Source organism: Pteropus medius, unplaced genomic scaffold (assembly GCF_902729225.1).
Source record: "Pteropus medius unplaced genomic scaffold, Ma_sr-lr_union100, whole genome shotgun sequence".
In the NCBI taxonomy this organism is placed as follows: Eukaryota; Metazoa; Chordata; class Mammalia; order Chiroptera; family Pteropodidae; genus Pteropus; species Pteropus medius.
The window spans coordinates 3,173,366-3,197,019 of NW_024354498.1; the positions used below are offsets into that span (position 1 = coordinate 3,173,366).

At 32.8% G+C, this 23,654-nt stretch overlaps 1 protein-coding gene across 5 annotated transcripts in view; it reads left to right on the forward strand.

The window, feature by feature from the left end:
• RPS6KA3 (ribosomal protein S6 kinase A3) overlaps nucleotides 1-23,654 on the forward strand; it is a 98,472-nt gene that overhangs the window by 58,754 nt on the left and 16,064 nt on the right. For all 5 annotated transcript variants that reach the window (XM_039852297.1, XM_039852299.1, XM_039852300.1 and 2 more), the window contains 12 exons: nucleotides 3,978-4,058; nucleotides 4,854-4,933; nucleotides 5,538-5,644; nucleotides 8,794-8,831; nucleotides 9,041-9,183; nucleotides 9,367-9,437; nucleotides 16,808-16,896; nucleotides 17,086-17,150; nucleotides 17,227-17,329; nucleotides 19,226-19,350; nucleotides 21,263-21,388; nucleotides 23,559-23,648. In XM_039852297.1, the coding sequence (XP_039708231.1) occupies nucleotides 3,978-4,058; nucleotides 4,854-4,933; nucleotides 5,538-5,644; nucleotides 8,794-8,831; nucleotides 9,041-9,183; nucleotides 9,367-9,437; nucleotides 16,808-16,896; nucleotides 17,086-17,150; nucleotides 17,227-17,329; nucleotides 19,226-19,350; nucleotides 21,263-21,388; nucleotides 23,559-23,648 (1,118 nt within the window). The remainder of the gene's footprint in view (nucleotides 1-3,977; nucleotides 4,059-4,853; nucleotides 4,934-5,537; nucleotides 5,645-8,793; nucleotides 8,832-9,040; nucleotides 9,184-9,366; nucleotides 9,438-16,807; nucleotides 16,897-17,085; nucleotides 17,151-17,226; nucleotides 17,330-19,225; nucleotides 19,351-21,262; nucleotides 21,389-23,558; nucleotides 23,649-23,654) is intronic.

Sequence of the window (23,654 nt, forward strand, 5' to 3'; positions counted from 1 at the left end):
TATTGGAAGGCATTGTTTCCATTGTCTTCTAGTTTCCTGTGTTGTAATTATGAAGTTCATTGCCATTCTGATTCCCAGTCCATTGTGTGTAAGCTGCTTTTCCTCTTTGGAAGTCTTTAGAATCAGTCTATTCTTTATACCTGGTGTTCTGAAATTTGTATAGTGGTATTTCTTATTGTTGGTTTTTAAAATTCATCATGCAAAATATGGGATGGTCTCTTTCAGTCTAGAAACTTATTTCTTCAGTTTTGAGAAAGTATTCCAACCCTTCTATTGAGATTTTTTGTTTCTACCATTTTTTTTTAATTTCCCAGATTTTTCTTTGTTTTTTATTCCATTTTTTAAAACTTTGTATCATAGCAAGTGTAAAACATTTACAGAAAGAAACAGAAGAATATAAAGAACCCCCATATATCCTTCTCTGCTTCAGTATTTTTGAACTCATGTTCAATCTTTTTTATTTGTGTTCTGCTCCTTCCCCTCTTGATATTTTAAACCAAATCCCAGACATTGTATAATTTCTTCCATAAAGATTTTAGTATATATATCTAAAAGATAGACTCTTAAAAGAAATAATACAATGCTATCATGTACCTAAAAATTAATATACAGATATCCAATCAGTCTTCAAATTTCCAGTTATCACTATTATTGTAATTCATTTTTCTTTTTGCAATTTGTTTGAATTAGGATTCATATAAGGTCTATATTTCGCAGTTGGTTGGTATCTCTTTAAGTCTTTTAATCTATGAGCTGTCTCCATTCTTTTTTCTTTTCTTTGTAATTTGCTGGTTCCTTCCCTCCCTCCCCACTTCTGTTAAAGTTTCATGTTTCCTGGGTGCCACATGATCTTTGATCTCTCAGTGGATATAAATTACAAAGATGATTGTTGTTTTAAGTTTTATTCTGTTCTTGATATTTTCTCTTTCCCTTTATTCCATTTTTTTCTGTTTATTCTGATAATTGTCTCTCCTGTTTAGAGCCTTTCCTCAAATGCCTGGGGATCCTTCGCTATCTTTCTCTCATTTGAGTGAGGTACCGAAAAGCTGATTGGAAAGGATTCTGTGGCAAGAATTTGCTCATTACTCATTGGCTTCCTTCCCTTAGGCTTACATTTTAGCTTTCTCTGATCTGCTGTGTGAGTTTCCACTTACTCATCTTCTTCTGCTATGACTTCCTCTCCTGCTCTCGGTCCTCGTGAGCTTATGCATAATTTTTCCATTATCGTAATTTCAATGGGGTTTGAAAGAAAGTAGAAAGTAAAACATCCACTGTAACCAGAAGCCTCTTTCCATTTTAAAGTTCCTATTAATACAATAAATGGGGTCAAATAGAAATCAATAGTGTTAGGTTAAGTTTATGGGGATTTTTATCCTAATAAAGTAGTTTCTGGGCCTAAAGGTTTTATAAACCATTGTTTAAAACAGTTTCTTAATACATCACCCTAGAAACATAAACAGCATTTCTTCTTGTTCACTCTTGTATTCAAGTCAAGAAGAGTTTAAAATCTAATAACTAGTATATAAGAAAAATTGTTTCAGAGGATTGTAGTTGCTTTGCCAACATGAGTCAATGTTAAGAAATTCTATATTAGGGTTTAGAGTTAAACCAATATAAAACGTGCCTTCTTATGAACTATTATATCCTAATCAGAATTCCTGATTATGAGGTGGTTTGTATTTGTCACTAGGTCTTTACATAAGTAAAAGAAACAAGAGTAGAATTATTGCACAGCCCTACCTCAGACAAAATGAAAGAATTCTTTTGAGTGAATCTCACTGCTCATTTTCAACTAAGCAAAGTCTCATCAGTGTTACATATAAAGAAACTATCAAGATAATCATAATAGAAAGAAAATCATCTTGTTCTAGCCTCTCAGTTTATAGAGAAGGAAGCAGGTAGTCCCTAAGCAGTGAAAGAATTTGACTAAGGTAACTCACCTAGTTAGTTATTCACATGGCCACTAAACTTTACCTTTTGACTCCCAAATAATATTTTTTTCATTATGGTAGAATAATAGAAGAGAAATATACAGTAAATACATTGATGAATAGTTTTGTTGCTTACTGAACAGAGGAGTGATTTTTAAATGGTAAGGTTTGTATAATTATTGAAAGAGGTAGAAATTTAAAGTAATAGGAACCTAATCTAAGATTATATGGGTAACAATGGAAAAGGGCCAGATTTGGGCTAGACTGAGAGAGAATTATCTGGCCTCGATGATGAACCTCACTCACATAAATAATAGAAAGGGACTGTTAGATATAAGACACCAGAGTTGTTATGATAGGACAAGATAATGAAATTAGAGGTTGGTACTGAATTTGCTACACTAGCTGAACCAAGTTAAAAAGTTAAAAAGCAGTCGATTCCTATTCCTGGTCTGACCATTTTCAGTCACTGGCACCAAAATCTCCCAGTTGTAAGTGGAAAACTGCTAGAATGGCAAACAGGATTTTTTTTTTTTTTTAGCTTCTTTGTTTATTTTTCCCGTAGGTTTTATTTCTGTGTTTTAAATATCTGTGGTTACCTTAAATTGAAAAGAAAACCAACTCATCTTTCTCTGTCTCCACTCTCCCCCCAAAAAGACTCTCTTTACCTTTCTTTCTGTTTAATCTTTGGCACAACCATTTGGTCACTCTAGCCTGAGAAATAGAAGTTATCTATGATTTATCCTTTTTATTGTACGACAGAAAAAAAATTAAAACTTTAAAGAATGATCATTTTCACCTCTTAAATTCATTGAGCTACCAACACAATTAGTACTTCTCACAATGTATTCTAATCATTTATTTACTTGTCTGTTATTCCCACCGGATTATGAGCTTCTCAAAGATTATTTTATTTGTATTTCTCTTACAGTACCTGACACATAGAATTTGCTCAGGAAATGTTTGTTTGGTAAAAGAGAGCTTTGTCTATGGGGGTCAAACATAAATTCTTCCCGGCATTACAAATTGTCAAGAATCTGGATACTCCCTGCTTTACCTTCCCAGTTTCCACACGGATTTGGTTCCTTCCTGTTTATCATGCGTGCCTCCATGTCCTTGTTTGCGCTGGTACACTGTACCTGGATTTTTCTACTCTAGGTCCAGTCCTTCCCACCCATCTAAATTCTATTCTAAAAGTCCCTAGCCCTACCTCTTCCCTCTAGACTTCCTATGTGAGTAAAACATCTTTCTCTTTTCTGAATTCCTGTACTGCTTATTGCTGGTTATAAATCATTTTGTCTCTTTATCATATTCATGGAGCTATAGCTACCATTTAATTGAGTATCTCTTATATACCAGGATCTGAGATGTACAAACCTTATTCAAATGGTCACACAATCCCCAAAGGTATAGTGGTGTTTTCCCCATTTTATAGACGAGAGGTAACTGAGGCTCAGAGAGTTTAAGAAACTTGCTCAAGATTACACAGATCTGAATCTAGATCTTTCTAACTCCGAAAAGCCTTTGCTCTTTTAGCCGCACCACAGTATTTCTTCTCCCTCAAAGCAGACCTTTCAGGATATACCCATCCTTCCCTACATCTGTCACATTTTATAGATGCTTAATGAATGTTTATTGACTTGAGTCGATAGGATTTATACGGGTATTGAAACCTATTCCACTTTTTTGTGTTTTAATATTTTAGTGGGATGCCTTGTTTTTAAAAAGTTACTCCTTTTTTTGGCTATTTTTCATAACTGATTATATACTTATAAATTTGATGTTAAAGCCAGTATCTGACGTGTTCTCTATATTTATTTCTTAACTTAAAGCACAGATTTTATAAATATATATAATTTCTTCTGGTTATATAATTTAGTAAAAATATAGTTATTTGAGAATTCAAAAGTAATATGTATAAAATGTAAATTCAGATTTTTATATATATAAGCAAAATTTTATTTAAAATAGGCACCAAAAATATTTTCTTTTAAAGATTGTCTCTGAAAGCTATTGCAATGTAGTCATATGTGCAATATTTTATAGTTCGAGACCGTGTTCGGACAAAAATGGAGCGTGATATCTTGGTAGAAGTTAATCATCCTTTTATTGTCAAGTTGCATTATGGTAAGTTATGAACCACTTCCCACCTTGTTTCTTCACCTCATCCTGACTCCCTGAGTGCATTCAGATATACTAATGTGTATAGATATTTATACGTATGTGTTTAGCAGATACATATAGTAATGTCATGGAACTTAAACTGTCACTTCTTAGACAAATTTCAGAAGCTTTTGTTTCATTTAGCTTATGTTTCTTTTAAACATTATAGTTTCTGAGTGGTAGCCGTAAGAACAGGTAATAATAATCATTTTTATTATATTAATTAACAATTTACCAGCATTTTCTAGTCCATATATGTTAGCCTAACTTAAAATCAAGGAAGATCTCTAATGTCCTGAAACTTTTATCACCTTTCTTTTCCCTAAAGGCATTTGTGCTTTTTCTTGGTGGGTAAACGTGTGATTTTTACTATGTGTAATTAAAGCTAACCAACCCACATTTTTTCTGAAGTTAAGTGACATAGTTTCTGTATTTTGTTTCATGTTTAAATAAGTCTTTTTCTGTTGGGATTTTTCTTATTGATTACATGTTTTAGAACTGCTGTTTTCCTGAGACACTATTGCTTAAAGAAAATCTAACAAATGTTCTAGCGGTTCTGTAATAAGCAGTACTGTATTTAACATTTCCACATGGAAACTAAGAGAAATCAGTGGTTATCTTCTAAATAAAAATCAATTTGAATCTATGATATAATTATTAATTTGCTAAAAATAATATTCCTTTGCGAATGTGGACCTAATATAAGCCTAAGAAAATAAACTGTGGTGGATTAAACATAATTTTTATTTCTTCATTCAGCTTTTCAAACTGAAGGGAAGTTGTATCTTATTTTGGATTTTCTCAGGGGAGGAGATTTGTTTACACGCTTATCCAAAGAGGTATATAATTAATCTTTATTTTTAATCAATTTATACTTATCCTGTTTCAACTAAAGCTTTGTTGTATATCAATATTATGCTTATCAGATTTTCTCTAGTGGCACATGATTCTTACACTGAATAATCAGATCCAAAAAGAGTTATTTTCCTACCTTTTGAATTTATTCTAAAAGTCGAACTTTAAATTGATTGACCGACTTTGTCTTTTGTCCTGCTTCTTTTAGTTATAGTTTTTTCAGAAACAATAAGATATCAACAAGATATCTTTAAACAGTTGGTAGTGGAAATTCAGCATGCATTTTAAAGATCATTTTTCATTTCTAAGATGTTAACTGTAGTGGGACAACAATGGCACAATCTAAATACAGTTGTTTCTTAACAAAATGTAAAATTATTTCCCCCACAGTGCATTTCGAGCATTTAGTAAGTAATTAGTTGACTGAGTTGATCATTTTTGCAAATTTCTTTCATAAGTAAATTGTGGATAAAACTACCTATAATAACATATTTATAATTTTTTGAATATTTAAACTCTGAGATAGAACTTTAAAAATTACAGATACGAAAAGAAAATAAAGACAGAAAAATTATTATTTTATTTTAGGTGATGTTCACAGAAGAAGATGTCAAATTCTACTTGGCTGAACTTGCACTTGCTTTAGACCATCTGCATAGCCTGGGAATAATCTATAGAGACTTAAAACCAGAAAAGTAAGGAATCATGCTAAGTTGAATACAATGTAATATCATTACTTAGGAGGTAATAAAAAATAAAATTACTTCATAGAACTACCACAAACAGTGCATTAGAGTGAATGCGTTACACTGTGTATTCTCATAACAAAAGTATTGTCATACTTTTAAATATCTGTTAATCAAAATTTCTGTTAATATTATCTTGCATCATTTGCATTCTTTGATTTTTAATGAGGTTGAAATCTATGTTCATATGTCTGTTGGCAATTTGTATTTTTATGTGATTTTTCTGTACATGGCCTTTCCTCATTTTTCTTTTGGAATGTAATTTTTTTCCCATTGATTTGTAAAAGACCTTTACAAATTAAGAATTTAGCTATTTGACATATATTGCAAATACATTTTTCTAGTTTATCTTTTAATTTTAACTTTATGTTATTTTAACCAACACAAATATTTTTTTCCTCAGTCACATCTTTCAGTCTTTTCTTTTGTGATTTCTTCCATGACTTTTATTCTTAGAAAGGCATTTCCAATCTCATGATGAGATATTTTTCTTCTCATTTTATGGTTTCTTTATTTTACTTTTAACTTCATCTGGAAATTTTTTGGTATGAGGTATGGCAAAGAGCTAATGCTTTCCTCCAAATGTCATTTATTGAAAATTTTCTTCACAGAATTTCAAATTTTAAGTATGAGTTGAGCAGATTTCCTCTCACTTTGATAATAGCAGTTATCAAGAAGCTAATATAATTCTACTTTTAGTTTTGTACACACTTCTGTGTTTTAATTTCTTAGTGTTTACCACTTTGAGTAAGAAAGGTTTTTTTATTTTTTAAGGATATAAACAAGAGCCTTACTTTATCAAGAATTTTAAAGCTCTTAATCAAGAGCTTTATTGAGATGTAATTCACATACTAGACAGTTCACCTACTTAAAGTATAAAATTCAGTGATTTTTAGTATATTCACAGTTATGTAGCCATCATCTTTATCAAGATTTTAAATATTACATTAAAATGTTACATGCAAAATTTTCAATATATTACAGTAGGAAACAGGAAATGTTTTTTTGGAATCCTGTTAAAGGATCATTTAAAAATTGTTATACTTGCAGGTTTTATGTTTGTTTTTCATATATTTTGTTTTTGGATAAGTTTCACTTGGTTCTATTTTTATTCCTCAGATAATTACTGAGGTTTTCTTATCATTTTCCCGATTTCTAACTATCATTACATAAAATATAATTCCTAGTGGGAATCACTATTCAAGCATATAATGCTTAGAAGAAAAAATTACTATAAACATAAGATTAAACATTCATAATAAAAAAATATGTGTTTTACATCATTTAATTGAATGTTTTTTATTGTAGACCATTGTATTAGCATTGGCCACAAAATTATAGATAAAGCATGGACTCTGCCTCAAAAGTCGAATAAGATCACTTGTAGTGAGATCTTTCTCATACCTGTCTAGAAAATGCTATTAGATTGAAATAACTTTAATTGTTAACTGATCCAAGTAAAGACCATTATATAGAATTTGACAGAAATTTCTCAGACCAATTGTTTTATGTACTGGGAGGGATTTTCCAGATACTTTTAAACTAGAACTCTGTTATAATAAATATAGTTAAAAATAATTATTAATAGTTGAAAGGGAACTTTGTTATTGAGAATAATACAATTGACTTTTTCTTTGAAAGATAAAGGATGGGCATGGTTATCTTAAAAGTGTTTTAGAAGGCATAAGTAATACCCTTTTAGCCAAGTTTTATTTTTTTCTCTCAAAATTATCAAGAATGATTTGAGGCTTGTTTTGTTTCTAGAACTGTCTTTCATATATTTTTTAGACAGAAAGATAGATGATTTCCACGATACCTAATAATTCCCTTTATATTCCCTAAATGTGTTGGTCTGCTTTATAATCAAGCATAATCAAGATTATTATTTTTTTCATAACAAGTCCCTTGTTATGAAGAGAATTGAAAAATATGTTCCTACTGAATTACCCTCAGCGGTAAACTTTATTGTAATCATAGTTGAATTGATGTCATAGGAAGATTGGTAGTAATTTTGACATAGCAAAATTTTATTATAACAAAATTTGGCTTAAACATTTTTTTAGTTAGAATTAAAAGTAAGGAAATGTCATAGCTTTGAATATAAGTGAAACAGTTTATTACTCTACCTTCGGAGTCAGTATGCTAAAATACCTATTCAGAAACACACTATTGGTTTATAGCTTAGTACTTTCAATAGCTCCTTGATTAATGATGTTTCTTTCCACTCACGTATCTGCTAAAGCCAGAAGCCTGAGTCTCTTCTCCATTTGTTCTTCTTTATTACAACCCATATCTAAGAGCTTACTACATACCCTTTATTTTTCCCTTGAAATTATTTTCTAAAATTGTAGATGTGATTATCTTTACCCTCCACACATATAAACCTTTAATGGTCTTCAGTGCCCTTGAAAAGAAGCCCAAACTATTTGCAGTGCCTTATTGGCCCTTTATAGACTGGTCCCATTTGTTCAACATACATTTCTTATTTGTCTGTGCTCTGCTAGGCACTTAGCTACAAGATGAATAAAGTGAAACCTTCTAGGAGCTCACTGTTTACTGAGAGAAAACACTGGCGAATATACAGTGAAGGGATGGGTTGATGAAAAACAAGGAGTGTGAGGAAGGTGTATTGAGAAGATTGTGTAGGCCATGTCAGAAAAAAAAGCTAGGAAAGAATGATGGAGTCAGATGCCTTAAAAATGAACGACAATGACAACTTTAATACATTTGACTTAGATACGTGGACCCTCTGTCTGTTGTGCAAGTACTAGGGAATCTAGTTAGGCCATCTCTGCAGAAAGGCATTAGAAAGAGCAACTTGGAAGAGTATATAGGTTTTGGTTCTTTTCCTAGTAGTTTTCAAGTACCCGTGACTCACTATAAGTTTATAAGGCTTTGCCTTTGGGATCTGTTATATATGTGTATCCAAAACATAATTTTTCTCCTCCTTTTTCTTTACCTTCTTATTCACTGTTTAAAGCAATATTTTAGAATAAATGTGGTGATCTGATGCTTAACAAAGTAATCTCAGTTTTAGCTTCTGTAAATCTCTAGTGGTTTGAAAAGAATTTCTGACTTTGTCTTTTTTTTTTTTCCAGCATACTTCTTGATGAAGAAGGTCACATCAAATTAACAGGTAAAAATCCTCATTTTGTTAAAATATTCTCTCCTACTCTTTATATAAATTTCTTTGACGTTTGAACATGGTACAGATAATGAGTAACACATTGTGTTAAAAACTTGGGTTAGAATTTTTAATAAATGTAAATATTGGAATTCAAAGTTTAAACTTTATGTGTGCAAATTATAGTAGAGTATTTATGAATTCGATATTTATTTTGGCAGATTTTGGCCTAAGTAAAGAATCTATTGACCATGAAAAGAAGGCATATTCTTTTTGTGGAACTGTGGAATATATGGCTCCAGAAGTAGTTAATCGTCGAGGTCATACTCAGAGTGCGGACTGGTGGTCTTTTGGTGTGTTGATGGTAAGGTTTGGGGTGTTTTTTTGAGAAGTTCAGTAATGAATATAGTACATATATAAATCATTTGTTTTATTATATAGAAATTTTAGAAGATGTGATTGTAATTAAGATGATGCTTTCTTACCTTCTGACCTTGAGATTTTATACTTATTGACTAATACCTCTGATTATTTTGCCTTTTCGTAGTTTGAGATGCTCACTGGGACACTGCCTTTTCAAGGAAAAGATCGAAAAGAAACAATGACTATGATCCTTAAGTAAGTACTCCCTGGTGGATATGTTTTGATGAGATTTAAAAATAAATGCTTCAAACTAAAAAAAAAAAAAGAGAGAGAGATTTTAGAGTGTTGGCTATAAGAAATAACTAAAACTAAGAAATTCATCAATATTATGACATCAGTATTATGTAGTTTAAATACAAAAAATTCCTTAGATTTAGAGTACTGATATTATCTTCGTGTTAATGGTGAAATATTGAAAACTTTACCTTTGAGATTTGGAATATGACAAGGATTCCGATTACTCCACTTCTGTTCACATTGTCTTAGAGGTACCAGCAAGAACAGTAAGGCAAGCAAAAGAAGTATCATTTAAGGTTTTAAAGGTTAAGGTTTAAGGAAGAAATGTAATTGTCATTATTTAGATAACATGATTGTGTCCATAGAAAATCCCAATCTTCATACAAAGTTTTGGAATTAATAAGAGTTTAGCAAAGTTGCTGGAGAAAAAGGCCATAAATAAAATCTGTTTCATGTTTGTATCCTAGCAACAGAAATGGAATGTTTTTAAAAGATACAGTTTACAATAGTATCAAAAATATCAGATACCTAGGGATAAATCAAGCAAAAGTTATATAACAACTCTATGCAGAAAATTAGAAAATTTTAGTTAAAAATATTTAGGAAGACCAAAATAACATGGACGGTTGTATTGTATTCATATGACAGACCCAGTTTTGTAAAAATGTAGATTCTATAGGTCATTGTTATCCAATAAAAATATGAGCCATGTAATTTAAAATTTTCTAGTAGCAACATAAAAGTAAGAAGAAAAAATTAAAATTGTGCAGTCATGCACCATATAATGATGTTTCGGTCAATGACAGACTGCATATATGACGGTGGCCCACAATAAGATTATAATGAAGCTGAAAAATTCCTATCACCTTGTGACATCATAGCCATTAAAAACATCATAGTGCAATGCATTACTCACGTGTCTGTGGTGATGCTAATATAAACAAACCTACTGCACTGCTGTTCATGTGAAAGTATAGCACATACAGCGATGTACACTGTACTTACCATTGTGTTATAGTCGCCTACAGTATTCAGTGTAGTAACAAGATACACAAGTTTGTAGCCTGGGAGCTGTAGCCTATACCATATAACCTAGGTGTGTAGTAGGCTATACCATCTAGGTTTGTGTAAGTGCACTCTGCGATGTTTGCACAAAGACGAAATCACCTAATGACTCATTTCTCAGAATGTATTCTTTTTGTTAAGTGGCACATTACTGTAATATATTTTATTATATTTGTTTTATTATATAGAAATTTTAGAAGATGTGATTGTAAGATTTAGAAGATTTAGAAGATTAATGATATATGATACGTTATTTTTTCATATTTATTTGAAATTCAGTGTGCATTTTACACTTACAATTTGGGCTAGCCACATTGCAGGTGCTCAGTCAGTGGCTGCATGTGGCTAGTGGCCACCATGTTGGACAGCATAACTGTAGTTTCAATGCAAGTCAAATTTAAATCCTAAAAGTTTTTTATATGGAACTTCATAAATTTTAATATGATAATAGAAAGGACCAAGAATAGCTAAAACACTCTGAAGAAGATCACAATAGGAAGACTTGCTTTACCAAATACCAAGTTTTGCTATACCTGTAATTACTCCAGTCAATCAATAAGAAAATGTGAACCCAATAGACATGGGTAGGAGATTTAGGGACTTTATAAAAGAGGATATTCAATGGCCAATAAACTTATAAAAAGATGCTCACCCTCATTAATCAAAAAATGCACATTAAAATCACAACAAGCTACAACTGCATACCCATCAGAGTGACTAACAATAAACAAATTGACAATACAAAGTGCTGACAGGATGTGGAGCAGTGGCAACTTTCATACATAGCTGGAAGGAATATAAATATTCGTATAACCACTTTGGAAACGATTTTTTGGCGTTATCTTTTAAAATCAAATCTATGTATACTCTCATCTGATAATCTCATTTTTAGTCATGCACCTACTTAATATGCATCAAGGTACTTGCACATCAAGAAACAAATACAAAGGTGTTCATAACACCATTATTTGTAATAGCCAAAAAGTGGAAATTGGATCGTTAACAGATTAAAGAATCGATTAAAAAAATTATGGTATATTCATACAATGCAATACAGCAGGTGTCGACAAAACTATCTGTAAATATTTTAGGCTTTGCAGGCCAGGCCACACACAGTATCTGTCACATATTATTGTTTATTGTTTGTTCCAGTACTTTAAAAATGTAAAAACCATTCTTAGCTCAAAAGCCATACAAAAACAGGCTGAAGCCTTTGGCCCATGGGTGTGGTGTGCCATACAGCAAATAAAATGAACAAACCACAGTTATATGCAACAACTTGGGTAAATCTCACAAGAATGTTGAGCAAAGGCAGTTCAGACACAAAAGAATGAATATTATATGATTCTATTTATAAAGTTTTAAAAGCAGACGAACTAAAGCATAGTTTTTAGTGTCCATATTTAGATCACAAAAGCCTGAGGGAAAATAAGGAAAGTGGTTACTTGAATGAGGAATTCTGGTGATGTTATATTTCTTGGTCAGATGATTATTCACTTTGTGGTAAATCATTGAGCTGTGTACTTTGGTTTTGAGTTGGGTTTTTTTGTTGTTGTTGTTATTGTTGTTTTTTGCACTTTATGTTTTTCTTCACAATAAAAAAGGTTAAAAAATATTTGCTATATAAATGAATGTTCACTGAACCTTCATCACTCCATCTTCTCTAGCCTCTTCCTTTCAGCTCACAAACACACTCTGGTGTAGAAAAAAAATATAAAACCTTTTTTCAACCTAGCCTTTTTTTATTCAGTTTTCTGAACCATCTTCCTGCATCCTTTCAACACAAAGCCTCTTTAAAGAGTACTCTTTCTGTTACCATTTTTTTGGCTGCTTTTATTCCACAGCCTACTTGTCATTCATTCCCACCACTCTATTGAAACTTTTCTCAGTGTTGTCATCTGTGAGCTCCTGGTTGCTTAAACCAGTGGCAGATTGTTAGAAATGTGATTCTCTACCATTTGTTCACACAGTTGATTCAACAGATTATTGAAGTCTTGCTGCCTGTACTTAGGATGCAGCGTAAACAAGACTGAGAAGATCTCTGGTCTCACAGAGCTTTCATTCTAGTGGAGGAGACAAGGAATTAATATTTTAACAAATAAAAATATAATAATTTCAGATAGTAATAGAAGCAATAGGGATAATAAACCAAGGTACTCTTGAAGTGTAAGGGAAGGGGCTGGGGCAGGAGCCATTTTAGATGGGACAGTAAAGGAAGGTCTCTCTGAAGAATATTTGACACTGTTGACCACTCCATCCCCCCTTAGCTTTTCCTACTCTCATCAGCTTCTCCTACCTCTCTAACCATTCCTCTTTTGGTCTCTTTTGCTTGACCATTCCTTCTCTGCCTGCTTTTCTCTTCTTAATTATGAAAAATTTCCAACATAAATTTGCAAAAATACAGTGAACACACATATGCCAATTATCCAGATTCAACAGTCATCAAGATCTTACCACATTTGCTTTATTTTTTCCTTTTTTTCTAACTTACTGAAATATTTTAAGCATTCCAGGTATATCATTTCTCACTTATTTCAGTTTACATCACTAAAAAGTATGGATGTTTTCTTACATGACCACATCTCACAAAACTAGTAATAATGCTTAGGTATCATCTAATACCAATCCTTAACCAGATTTTTCAGATTTTCTCCAAAATGATATTTTTAAAGTCCCACATTAAATCTGCACATTTCATTTGGTTGTATTTCTTAAGCTTCTCTTCATTTAGAACAGTCTATCCTTGTTTTTCCCTTCCATTTACTTGTCGAAACCGAATCAGTTTAGAATTCCACTTTGTAGATGAGACCACTCAACATCTGAAACAAAGCATAAAGCCGATTCTAATGCTTACTACAGTAAGGGAGAGTGATGATACTGGTCGAGTAGAGTCTCCAAGCAGAGTAGACCACTGTTCTTATGTAGGGTTTTGGGGAAGGGTGGAGTTCAAAAACTGGCAGCTTTTCAGAGTCATAAGTAGGTTGACATCATCTATAAGAGTGTGGTTACTTGGGTGAGACTGTTGTTGATCAGTTGGCATTCAAGTGTGGTTAGTGGAGGCAGCCCATTCTTGTTTGGCTAATTTTTGCAGATGAAGAACAGTTACTAATTGGTTGGTTTGCAGGAAAAGAAAAAAAACTATTTGATCAATTGAACAGATTTAAAACCAGTTCTGGTGGCTCCCTTGTTACCAAAGTTATATAACAATTAGTCTTTTTCAAGGAGTGTGGAAATTTTTTAATTCCCCTTATGATATTGTTTAACTTGTTCCTTTTTCCTATTTTTGGTTAAACTTTTTTGGCAAGATTATTTCATAGTTTGTGCTTTTGCTCCCTATTATATCACATCAGGAGGCTTACAACACTTGGTTACTCCACTTTAAATATGAGTTCCCATGGTTACAGCTAGCCCCCCCTCCATTGTACAGTTCCCTGTCAGACTTTAATTTCATCCATCGATAATCATTACTTGAAACAATTATTTTACTAGGGATTCAAGAATGATGATTTTTTATTACTATTATTCCTTTTTCATTCATTAGCTGCTATATTCTGAAATAATGAACTTTCCTTCATCAGCTAGGCCTACTTAGTTACCTTGAAATAAGGCTCAAATAGGAAAGGCAGAATAAATGCTTAATTATTTTCTTAATTATTTTCAATTGTCAGAGTCCTAGTTATTTCCACTTGGGGTGGTATCCAATGAGTTGGATTTTTATGTTAGTTTTGACTTTTCTTTTTCTTTTTTTAATATAATTAACTCATGGGATTTAATAATCAGTGTGATTCAGCCAATTGCATTTATTTTTTTAATGCTCAAATTGTCCTTTTTCTGATCACCTTTTAAATGTTCTTGTTCCCCAGGGTTCCATCTCTGATATGCTGTTTTTCCCTGTCTTTACTTATTTTCCTGGCTGACCTTAGCCTTTCCTGTGATTACTCTCAACATTTTAATTACTCCCTGATCACTCTTTCTTACCTTAACTTACCAGACACCAGACTTACATTTCCATTTACTCACCTACCTGGCTCTCCCAAAGCATATGTCATGCATGACTTAACAGTTTTAAACTAAGTTTATCTCTATTCGCCGTTCTCTTCTTGTATTCCCAATTAGCATTTCCATGCAGCCTACTTCTCAAGCCAGAAACCTGAAAATCATTCTCGATTCTTTTCTCTCACACACGCAGGTATTCACCAAGTTTACTCTCAGAAATATTTCAGTACCCCAGCCTTTCCTCTGCATTGCACTGCATACATTTCTCAGATCATGCTGAGCTCCTACCCACACAACTGGGCCAAGCTCCTCAGGAGAATGCCGACTACCTCCTACCGCTTCCCACTCCAGGTCATTTTACACTACAATTGAAAATAAATCTGGTCATGTTAGCGAACTTTTTTAAGACCTCTGCTCTATCCCTGTTACCTAATATGGCAGTTTTTCCCCAGATTTTTTTCAACACAACCCTAGTTCTACAAGATGTTGTAAGCTATCCTCTGAGAGCAAAGTACTGGAAACAAATGGTTAGAAAAACTCTGATTTCTTTACTCTAGATTTCTCAGCCTTTTATATGCAATGTGTTTTATTCTCTGTCTCCATCAGGGGGATATAATAGATAGCATTCCACAAACTCACTGGATCATGAAAAATTTTTGTTGTTGTCATTGTTAAGGATCTGGAGAGATTAATGTTATTCAATAAAATGTTGGGGAAACACTGGCCAAATGAATAAATTCTCAACCTGCATTTAAGGCCTTTTAAAATCTCCTATGTTAAATTAGATATCTCCTACTGTTCCCTTAGCACTCTTTCCAAATGTCCTTCTGAATTCATCTCTTAATGTAACAGGCTTATCTACATCCGTCTTCCCCACTGACCATCGGGAGCTATCTTTATCTCTGTATCCTCAGCACTAAGCAGTGTCTAGCACATAGTAGCTCAATAACAACAAACTGAATAATAAATTCATCTATTTCTGAAATACAAATTTCTAGCCATTTTCCCCAGCTCTGTTATTGTTTTCATACTTACAAGATCATTGGTTTCCTGGATTTGTATGTTGGGAAAAAGAATAAAATTATATATTAGAGCCGAAACAGACCTTCAAGCTCACTCAGGCCAGTGGTTTTCAGACGGTGTGCCACAGACTCTTGGATATTCCACAGACCCATTTACCACCAGCTCTTCTTTTCTGCAGGGCTATTAAGGGGAATGAGAGGGAAAAATAAACATATGAAACATGCTCTTTTCGCAGTTTTAAATGTTGGACTTCTTAAATTCCTCTTAAAAAATGGTTCCAAGGCTACAGTTTGAGAACTATTGATCTAACATCCAATCTCCTTGCTTATGAAAAAGTGACAGGCCCAACGAGATTGGCTTTCCTAGGGTCACAGAGTTCTTAGTAAAAGAGCCAGAACTAAGATTCAGATGATCTTACTCTCACAGTAGTACTTTTTGCAAAATTCTGAAAAAATGAAAAGAAGATTATGGACTAAAATGAAATTAGATTATAGACTAAAATTCTATGATGTGCTCACACCAAAACCTATACACAAATGTTCTTAGCAGCTTTATTTGTAACAGCCCCAAACTGGACACAATCCAGCTGCCCTTTAACAGTTAAATGGATAAACAAACTGCAGTATATCCATCCCATGCCATGGAATAATACCGCTTAGCAATAAAAAGGAATTAACTGCTGATACACACAACAACTTAGATGAATCTCAAGGAAATTCATGCTGAGTGGAAAAAGATTACCTACTATATGATTCCATTTACAAAACATTCTTAAAACGGCAGAGTTATAGAAATGGAGGCTAGATTAGTGATTGCCAGAGGTTAAGAATTGGGGAGGGAGAAAAATGGGTGTGGTTACAAAGGGGCAACGTGCAGGATCCTGGTGGTGATGAAATGTTCAGCATCTTTACTGTGGTGTTGGATACAGGAACCTACACTTGTGATAAAAATGGCATAAAACAACACATACACAAATGCTGCAGTTAAAACTGGAGACATCTGAATGACATCAGTGGATTGTATCAATGTCAATATCCTGGTTGTGATAGTGTATACTGTATAGTTTTGTGAGATGTTACCCATGGGGAAAACTGGGTGAAAGCACGCAGGGTCTCTCTATTATTTCTTACAACTGAGTGTGAATCCACAATTATCTTAAAAATTTTAATTTAAAAAAAAAACTTTTAAATAAAATACAGATACCTCCAAAAAATAAAATGGTATTATGTGGATTTATTATTTAGAGCCAAACTTGGGATGCCACAGTTTTTGAGTCCTGAAGCCCAGAGTCTTTTACGAATGCTTTTCAAACGAAATCCTGCAAACAGATTAGGTAAAATTTTTATCTTGTTTCTTTTGCATGTTTCTTGGTATTTGTTTTTTTGGAGAGAGGTGGATGTTTGTTTTGTTGTAGGATTATGAAATATTAGGACAAATATTAAAAGCAAAGACTAAATAAACAATATATATTCTTCCCTGAAATAAAACTATTATTTAATCAAAACTAATTAATTTTGGATAGGCGCAGGACCAGATGGAGTTGAAGAAATTAAAAGACACTTATTTTTCTCAACTATAGACTGGAATGTAAGTATAAAATAAAAACTTGCTTGAATTTTTTTAAATAATTAACATATGTCTAAGACACTCTTTTTTCTTCTAGAAACTGTACAGAAGAGAAATTCATCCACCTTTTAAACCTGCAACTGGCAGGCCCGAAGATACATTTTATTTTGATCCTGAGTTTACTGCAAAAACTCCCAAAGGTAAGGAGAAAATATAAAAACCCAAATATAAGACATTAGATATATTTTTTCTTGTTCAATCAGAAAATCTTTTCTAGTACAACTCTTTATGCTATCCTTGTATCTCTTCTTCATACCCTATCCCTGCCACAATACCTAGATAATTAGTAAATCCTTTACAACATTTTATAGCAGTTAAGATTCTTGTTAAATCTTTTAGGAAATTATTTTGTGCCTTAAACTTTAATATTATTTATGTGGGAAAACTTATTTGCTCGTGCATTTATTTACCTGTAGCTATTTTTACATGAAATACTCTTCAGTATAAATAGTTTTCTTTAAAACTCTAATATTAGGTGCTATTCTGGAGGTACTTGTAAAGTTCAAATCCCAAACATAACTTCAACTTTAAATGAGATGTAATAACTTCAAAATGAATCATATCCTGTATCATACTTTATCCTAAAATTGCATAAACAGCGATTATTATAGAGAAGTAATCTTTGAAATGATAACCTGTATTTCACTAGTTAGCATATGTATATACATAATGGTGTGTTTTGCACTCTAATGCTCTCTCATTTAGGTGTACCAAACCCCAGGTTTATCATCGACCAGCAAATAACTAGCAAGTGTACTTACATATATTTTCCATAGAATACATCATTCAACATTGCTATAAAGCTTTTCAGCCAAAATTCTCACAATCTGCATTAAGCATTGATGAGTGTTTGTTATTTTTATAAGACAGTCTTAGAAATTTGGATTAATATATGAACAAAATTTTATCGAATACATGGACAGTGATATGCATATAATTGATGCTTTATGGTGATGTTTTACTTTGCTTTCTCGATATAATTTGTACTAATAAAGGAAAAATCTCAGAATATAGCAGTTCTATATCGTATTCCGGATAGGTTCTCTTAGCAAAAGTCTTCAGTATATACATACTGTCTTGCTGATTTAAAATTCACTAAACAATATGTATTACTGAAATTATCAAATTGATGTTCACAAAGAACTTTATACAGAGTTGATGTTTAAATAGACTTGCCTGTTTGCTTTTTGCTTGCCCTTAGCCTTTATTGTGTGTTTATAAATATTAGTATGCCTAATTATTTATTTATATTTACGAATGACACATTTATTGTCTTTATAGTGGACATTAACTGTTGTATAAGTATATTTCTATTCATGTTAATACCAATAGATTCCACATAAATAATTAGAATAACAATACATGTCATGTAGTAAAATATATTTTAAGGACTACATACCATGATTATTCTAGAAATTACTTTTGATCCTTAAATATATACGTAAAATAATTTTTAACTTGTAGTTTAGATTTCTAGATTCTGATATTATGTACTGAAACCAGTGAACTAAATTCCTTGCTCCTAAATTGTCTGTAGATCAACCTTGTATCTCCTCCTACCATTTAGGGCTGTACCATCTAATATGATACCAATTAAATTAATTAATTACATTTAAATTCATTAAAATTTAAAATGTTCTCAGTAACACTGGCCACATTTCAGATGTGCAGTAGCTGCATGTAGCTAGTGGCTACCATATTGGACAGCACAGATAAAGAACGTTTTCATCACAGCAGAAAATTCTATGGGACAGTGCTAATTTAGAATAACATTAACCCAGTAATTCATCGATTTGTTATATTCTCCAATGGATTAGCTATTTTCTGGGCTCTAAGGGACTAGGATATTAGAGTTGTGATGGCAATAGGCCATCAGGACAGATCTGATACAGTGCCTCAGTGAGTTATATTTAAAGCACCAGGTGCCTGAGAAGTAGAGTTCCAGAATAAGTGAGAAGAGGTCATAATGTCAACAATTCTTCCCTCAATTACATTTCAAAGTAATTACCTTCTTAGTAATTTATGATTCTTTTCAGATTCACCTGGCATTCCACCTAGTGCTAATGCACATCAGCTTTTTCGGGGGTTTAGTTTTGTTGCTATTACCTCAGATGATGAAAGCCAAGCTATGCAAACAGTTGGTGTGCATTCAATTGTTCAGGTGAGTGAATGTCTAAGTAATTTGAAATTTGAAATGTTGTAAGATATAGTTCATTGTGTGAATAATTAAGTTAGATTTGATCTGCTGACTTAAGTGAGAAACTTAAAATACATTTTATATCATTAATGTTACTCTTAGAAATTTCTTTCCTATGCCTTTGAAAAGGTTGCAAGCACCAGAATCCTGATTACCTATCTGAGCTGCGATAAATATCACCATCTTGTCTCTCCCCTCTTCTGTGCCTCAAAATGTTTATCAGTTTTGTTGGTTTCATCCTCTGCCTCTGTCAGGTCAGCTGTGACGAACTGAGATCTCCTGGTTCCCTGATGCCTTAGAATAGGGCTCAGCAGACTTTTTCCATAAAGGGCCAGATAATAAATATCTGAGGCTTTGTACGCTGTATGATCTCTGTTGCAACTCCTCAACTCTACCATTGTAGCACGAAAGCAACCATAGACAATACAAAAACAAACGAGCATGGCTATGTGCCAATAAAACTTTATTTAGAAAAAACTGGTAGTGAACCACATTTGGCGCCCAGGCTGTAATTTGCCAACCTCTGCCATAGAAACATACAAGAAATAAAAATGAACTTAAGCTTTAAGTTTTCCAAGTTTTAAATCCTTGTTCTTTTGGAGCCCCCATTGTCATTGGGAGGAAATGGTTATGGGTACTGCCATAGGGCGCCTCCTACCTCATTATCCCATCTGTTTATCAGAGTTGGAGAAAAAGGAGGTAAAAGCCACAGAAGCAGATGTCTAGATGTGTGAATGTGTGTGTAACAGGAGGCTGGACTAGTAAATGTTATTAGAGGAACACAAGTAGTACAAACCATTAGATTTATTTCTTATCCTAGTATCATGGAAAGATATATTTAGTTCATCTTTCTAATCATAGAAGGAACTAGATATATCTTTTAAAGCATTGAATTTTTTTAAGGTATTATTAGTGTTCGAATTTGATGATTAAGTTGCTTTTACTCTAAAGGTTTTTTTCATGAGTCCATCATCTTGGTTTCTCCACTTTCTAGAAAACGAATTTAAGCACTGGTTTTTGAACAAAATTCATGTTGAAATAGTCTGTCCCTTTACTATGACAAGCCTGTAAGGTATGGCAAGTTTTAAAGTTATAGCTTCTATACCTAATATCCAAACATATTCTACAGACTTCAAGTTTTAACCTATATGGAGCTCATAGGCATGAGATAGGGGAGTTCCTATCGGTATAGCCAAAGACAGTGCAACTTCCCTCAGCCTGTTTATGGAACCAGTAAATTGCTCTTCATCATCCTATCACATGTTATTAGTCCTTAACCCATTTAATGGCTTCTCTAGCAGAAATTGTATTGACTTGAGGGTGAAGAAAGGAAGGCATGGCTACTGATAGTCCCAAATGATGATAATAGGTATTACCTTCAAATATGTTATTTTATTTAACCTTCACCGTTATCCTCTGAGAAAACACAAGTTCAATGTTACACAACCTACAAGTGGTACATCTGCGACAAGAATCCAGATGTTCTAACTCCGAATCCTCCTAAATATTTTCTTCTATACCAGAGGTTTCAGACTTCTCATTTGCAAGCATACTTCAAAGACCTATAGCCTGTTGGGGAGTGGAATGTGACTTAGTCACAGCCAAGACTGTTGGCCCCTTATCAAGTAGCTCTGTGTTTTCACTTGTACATATTTAATTTTTTTTCTTTTTAACATAAGCTTTTTTAAAGGGCATATTTCACGCTGTGCATTTTATCATAGACATTTCTGAAATATGCAGTTGTAGAAGAATAAATGCTATAAATATTCATTTTCATTTTCCTGATATTTATTTATACTTAATATTAACAGTACATGGTAAGTAATGTACCAGAGTTATTATGGAACTCTTCATCAGTTTATAATTATGTTTGTAGCAGTTGCACAGGAACAGTATTCAGTTTACTGATGGATATGAAGTAAAAGAAGATATTGGAGTTGGCTCCTACTCTGTTTGCAAGAGATGTATACATAAAGCCACAAACATGGAGTTTGCAGTAAAGGTAAATGTTTTTAGATTTATAGTGCAACTCTTACCAGTTCTTACTTATGCATGTCAGTGCCAGTTAAAAATTACACTCTTCTTCTTTGATGATGATGTGCCTGTTATTATAAAAAGATGAGATAAGTTTAAATATCTGGCTAATGATCTTCAGGGATATGAATCTAGAACCATAGTTTCCCCTGTGAGCTAAAGGTAAGGTAGCATACATCCAGTTCGCTCGGGACAGTACTACTTTACATCCGATGTGATTTTTTAGCGCCCCTTTTACTCTCAAAAGTCCCCCATTTTGTGATCAGGGTTTTAAGGAGTTCCTCGAAATTATATACTAAATTTTGTACGTTTACATTTTTCTGGCAAAAATGTTCATACCATCCTTCATATTTAAAAGGATTTGTGAACTAATAAAACAATAAGAATCACTGTCATAAAATTTATTATCATTAGCTGTTTTATTTTCATCAAGTGTCCTAAGACTACAAACTTTCTAAGCCAAAAACCAAGGCACATGGTTCTATGGTAAACTTCGAGTTGCAAACCTTTTGTTGTAAGTGATCAAATACCATATTCAAGTTTCTGCTTTTTCTTTTTTTGGAATGGTAGCCTCTACTCTCCCATTGCAAGCAATTCAAGTAATGTCTAAAGCTTTCAGCTTACCTTGAATCTTAGAACTAGTCTGTAAGTATGGGTAGCTCATGTTTAGTTGGAGAATGGCATTAATTGTGATTTCTTCCTTCCTTCCTTCCATCTATCCATCTATCCATCCATCTAGATGTATAGTATGATTTTAACATGTAAAAATAAAAAGAAATATGTTTCATATACGCATAGCAAATATCTGGGAAGACATACAGACGTGGAAATTGTTATTACTATTTTAAACTTGGATCTAATTGTTTTAAAAAGTCGTCATTGTCCATAAGGCTGTCAGTTGTGAGGATAAACCATAGAAACACATTTTAATTTCCTCTTCTACTCATTGTTCATAGTGAAATCTGGGATACGTAGAAATTTTCAAATTGCTTACATGAAAGGAGAGAAGATGAATAATGGACTTCGTAGGCAGTGTAAGGATGTATTGCCTCCATAAACACATCAGAAAAAAAGCAGAAATGTCCTAAGGTCCCTTTTGAATTACAGAAACCAGATCTTCAAGCTATTTGTGGATTCTTGTGACTTAAATTAGATTCATAAAACCAATCCCAGCACAACTTGATTCTATTGAAATTACTACAAATCTAAGACCCACAAGCACAATTATGGATATAATGTAAACTAGACTCAGATTAGCAGATCAGAGAGAATGTTGCCAAAAATAGCACTTCTAGTGTGTTCTAGTTTTCAAAAGACTAGCCCTAGATCATATCCCTTGAATTAGCATGTTTATTCTATATACCTTTCCTCTTAATCATCCATTTGCCTGATTCCACACTGTCATTTGAAGTTGATTATAGTGGACACTTATATGTTTGCCTTTCCTGTTTCCCAAATACAGAACTGTTTTATAACTAAATCCGTTTCAGATAGCAGATTTGGCTTTTATTGAGAGTTGCAAACTCTTTTCTAGGTTGCTGGAGCATTTGGGTATTTATTGCATACATTAATTACTAAGCAGTTTTAAAATTGAAAATGTGGAAGTCACAAAATTTATTTCAGACCACCCTTTGGATGAAATTAAAGCTAACCTTGTCTTTTTTTAATACAATATTATTTTAACATTAAAACACTTATAGAAATATTTTTAAGAAGCAGCTGACATAAAAGAGTTGCAAAGGTACGTTAGTATTTTAAAGGGCTTTATTATAATAATTAAACTTAATTCTAGCCAAGTAAAATTCTAGGTGTGGTTTTCTGCTTAGCTTTGCACCTAGCTTCAAAAATAAGCTTGTTCTACTTAACTGTTAATTAATTTTTTATAAGTAACTTACAACTAATGGGATATTCCATTGAAGCATGGCATAAAATTTACTTTATGGCCTTGCCATCTACATCAAGACTGGCTTTCAAATTTCGATTAGACAGTCTGGCCAGGTATTTAAATAAAACTGGTTGATAAGTGACTTATATATACAGTGTTTGCATAAGATGATACCCAAGGTTTGTAGCTGTAAATACTAAAGTTTTATGACTGTATAGTTCATGAGATTTTGTGATAACTATTTGCCTTTTAGATTATTGATAAAAGCAAGAGAGACCCAACAGAAGAAATTGAAATTCTTCTTCGTTATGGACAGCATCCAAACATTATTACTCTAAAGGATGTAAGT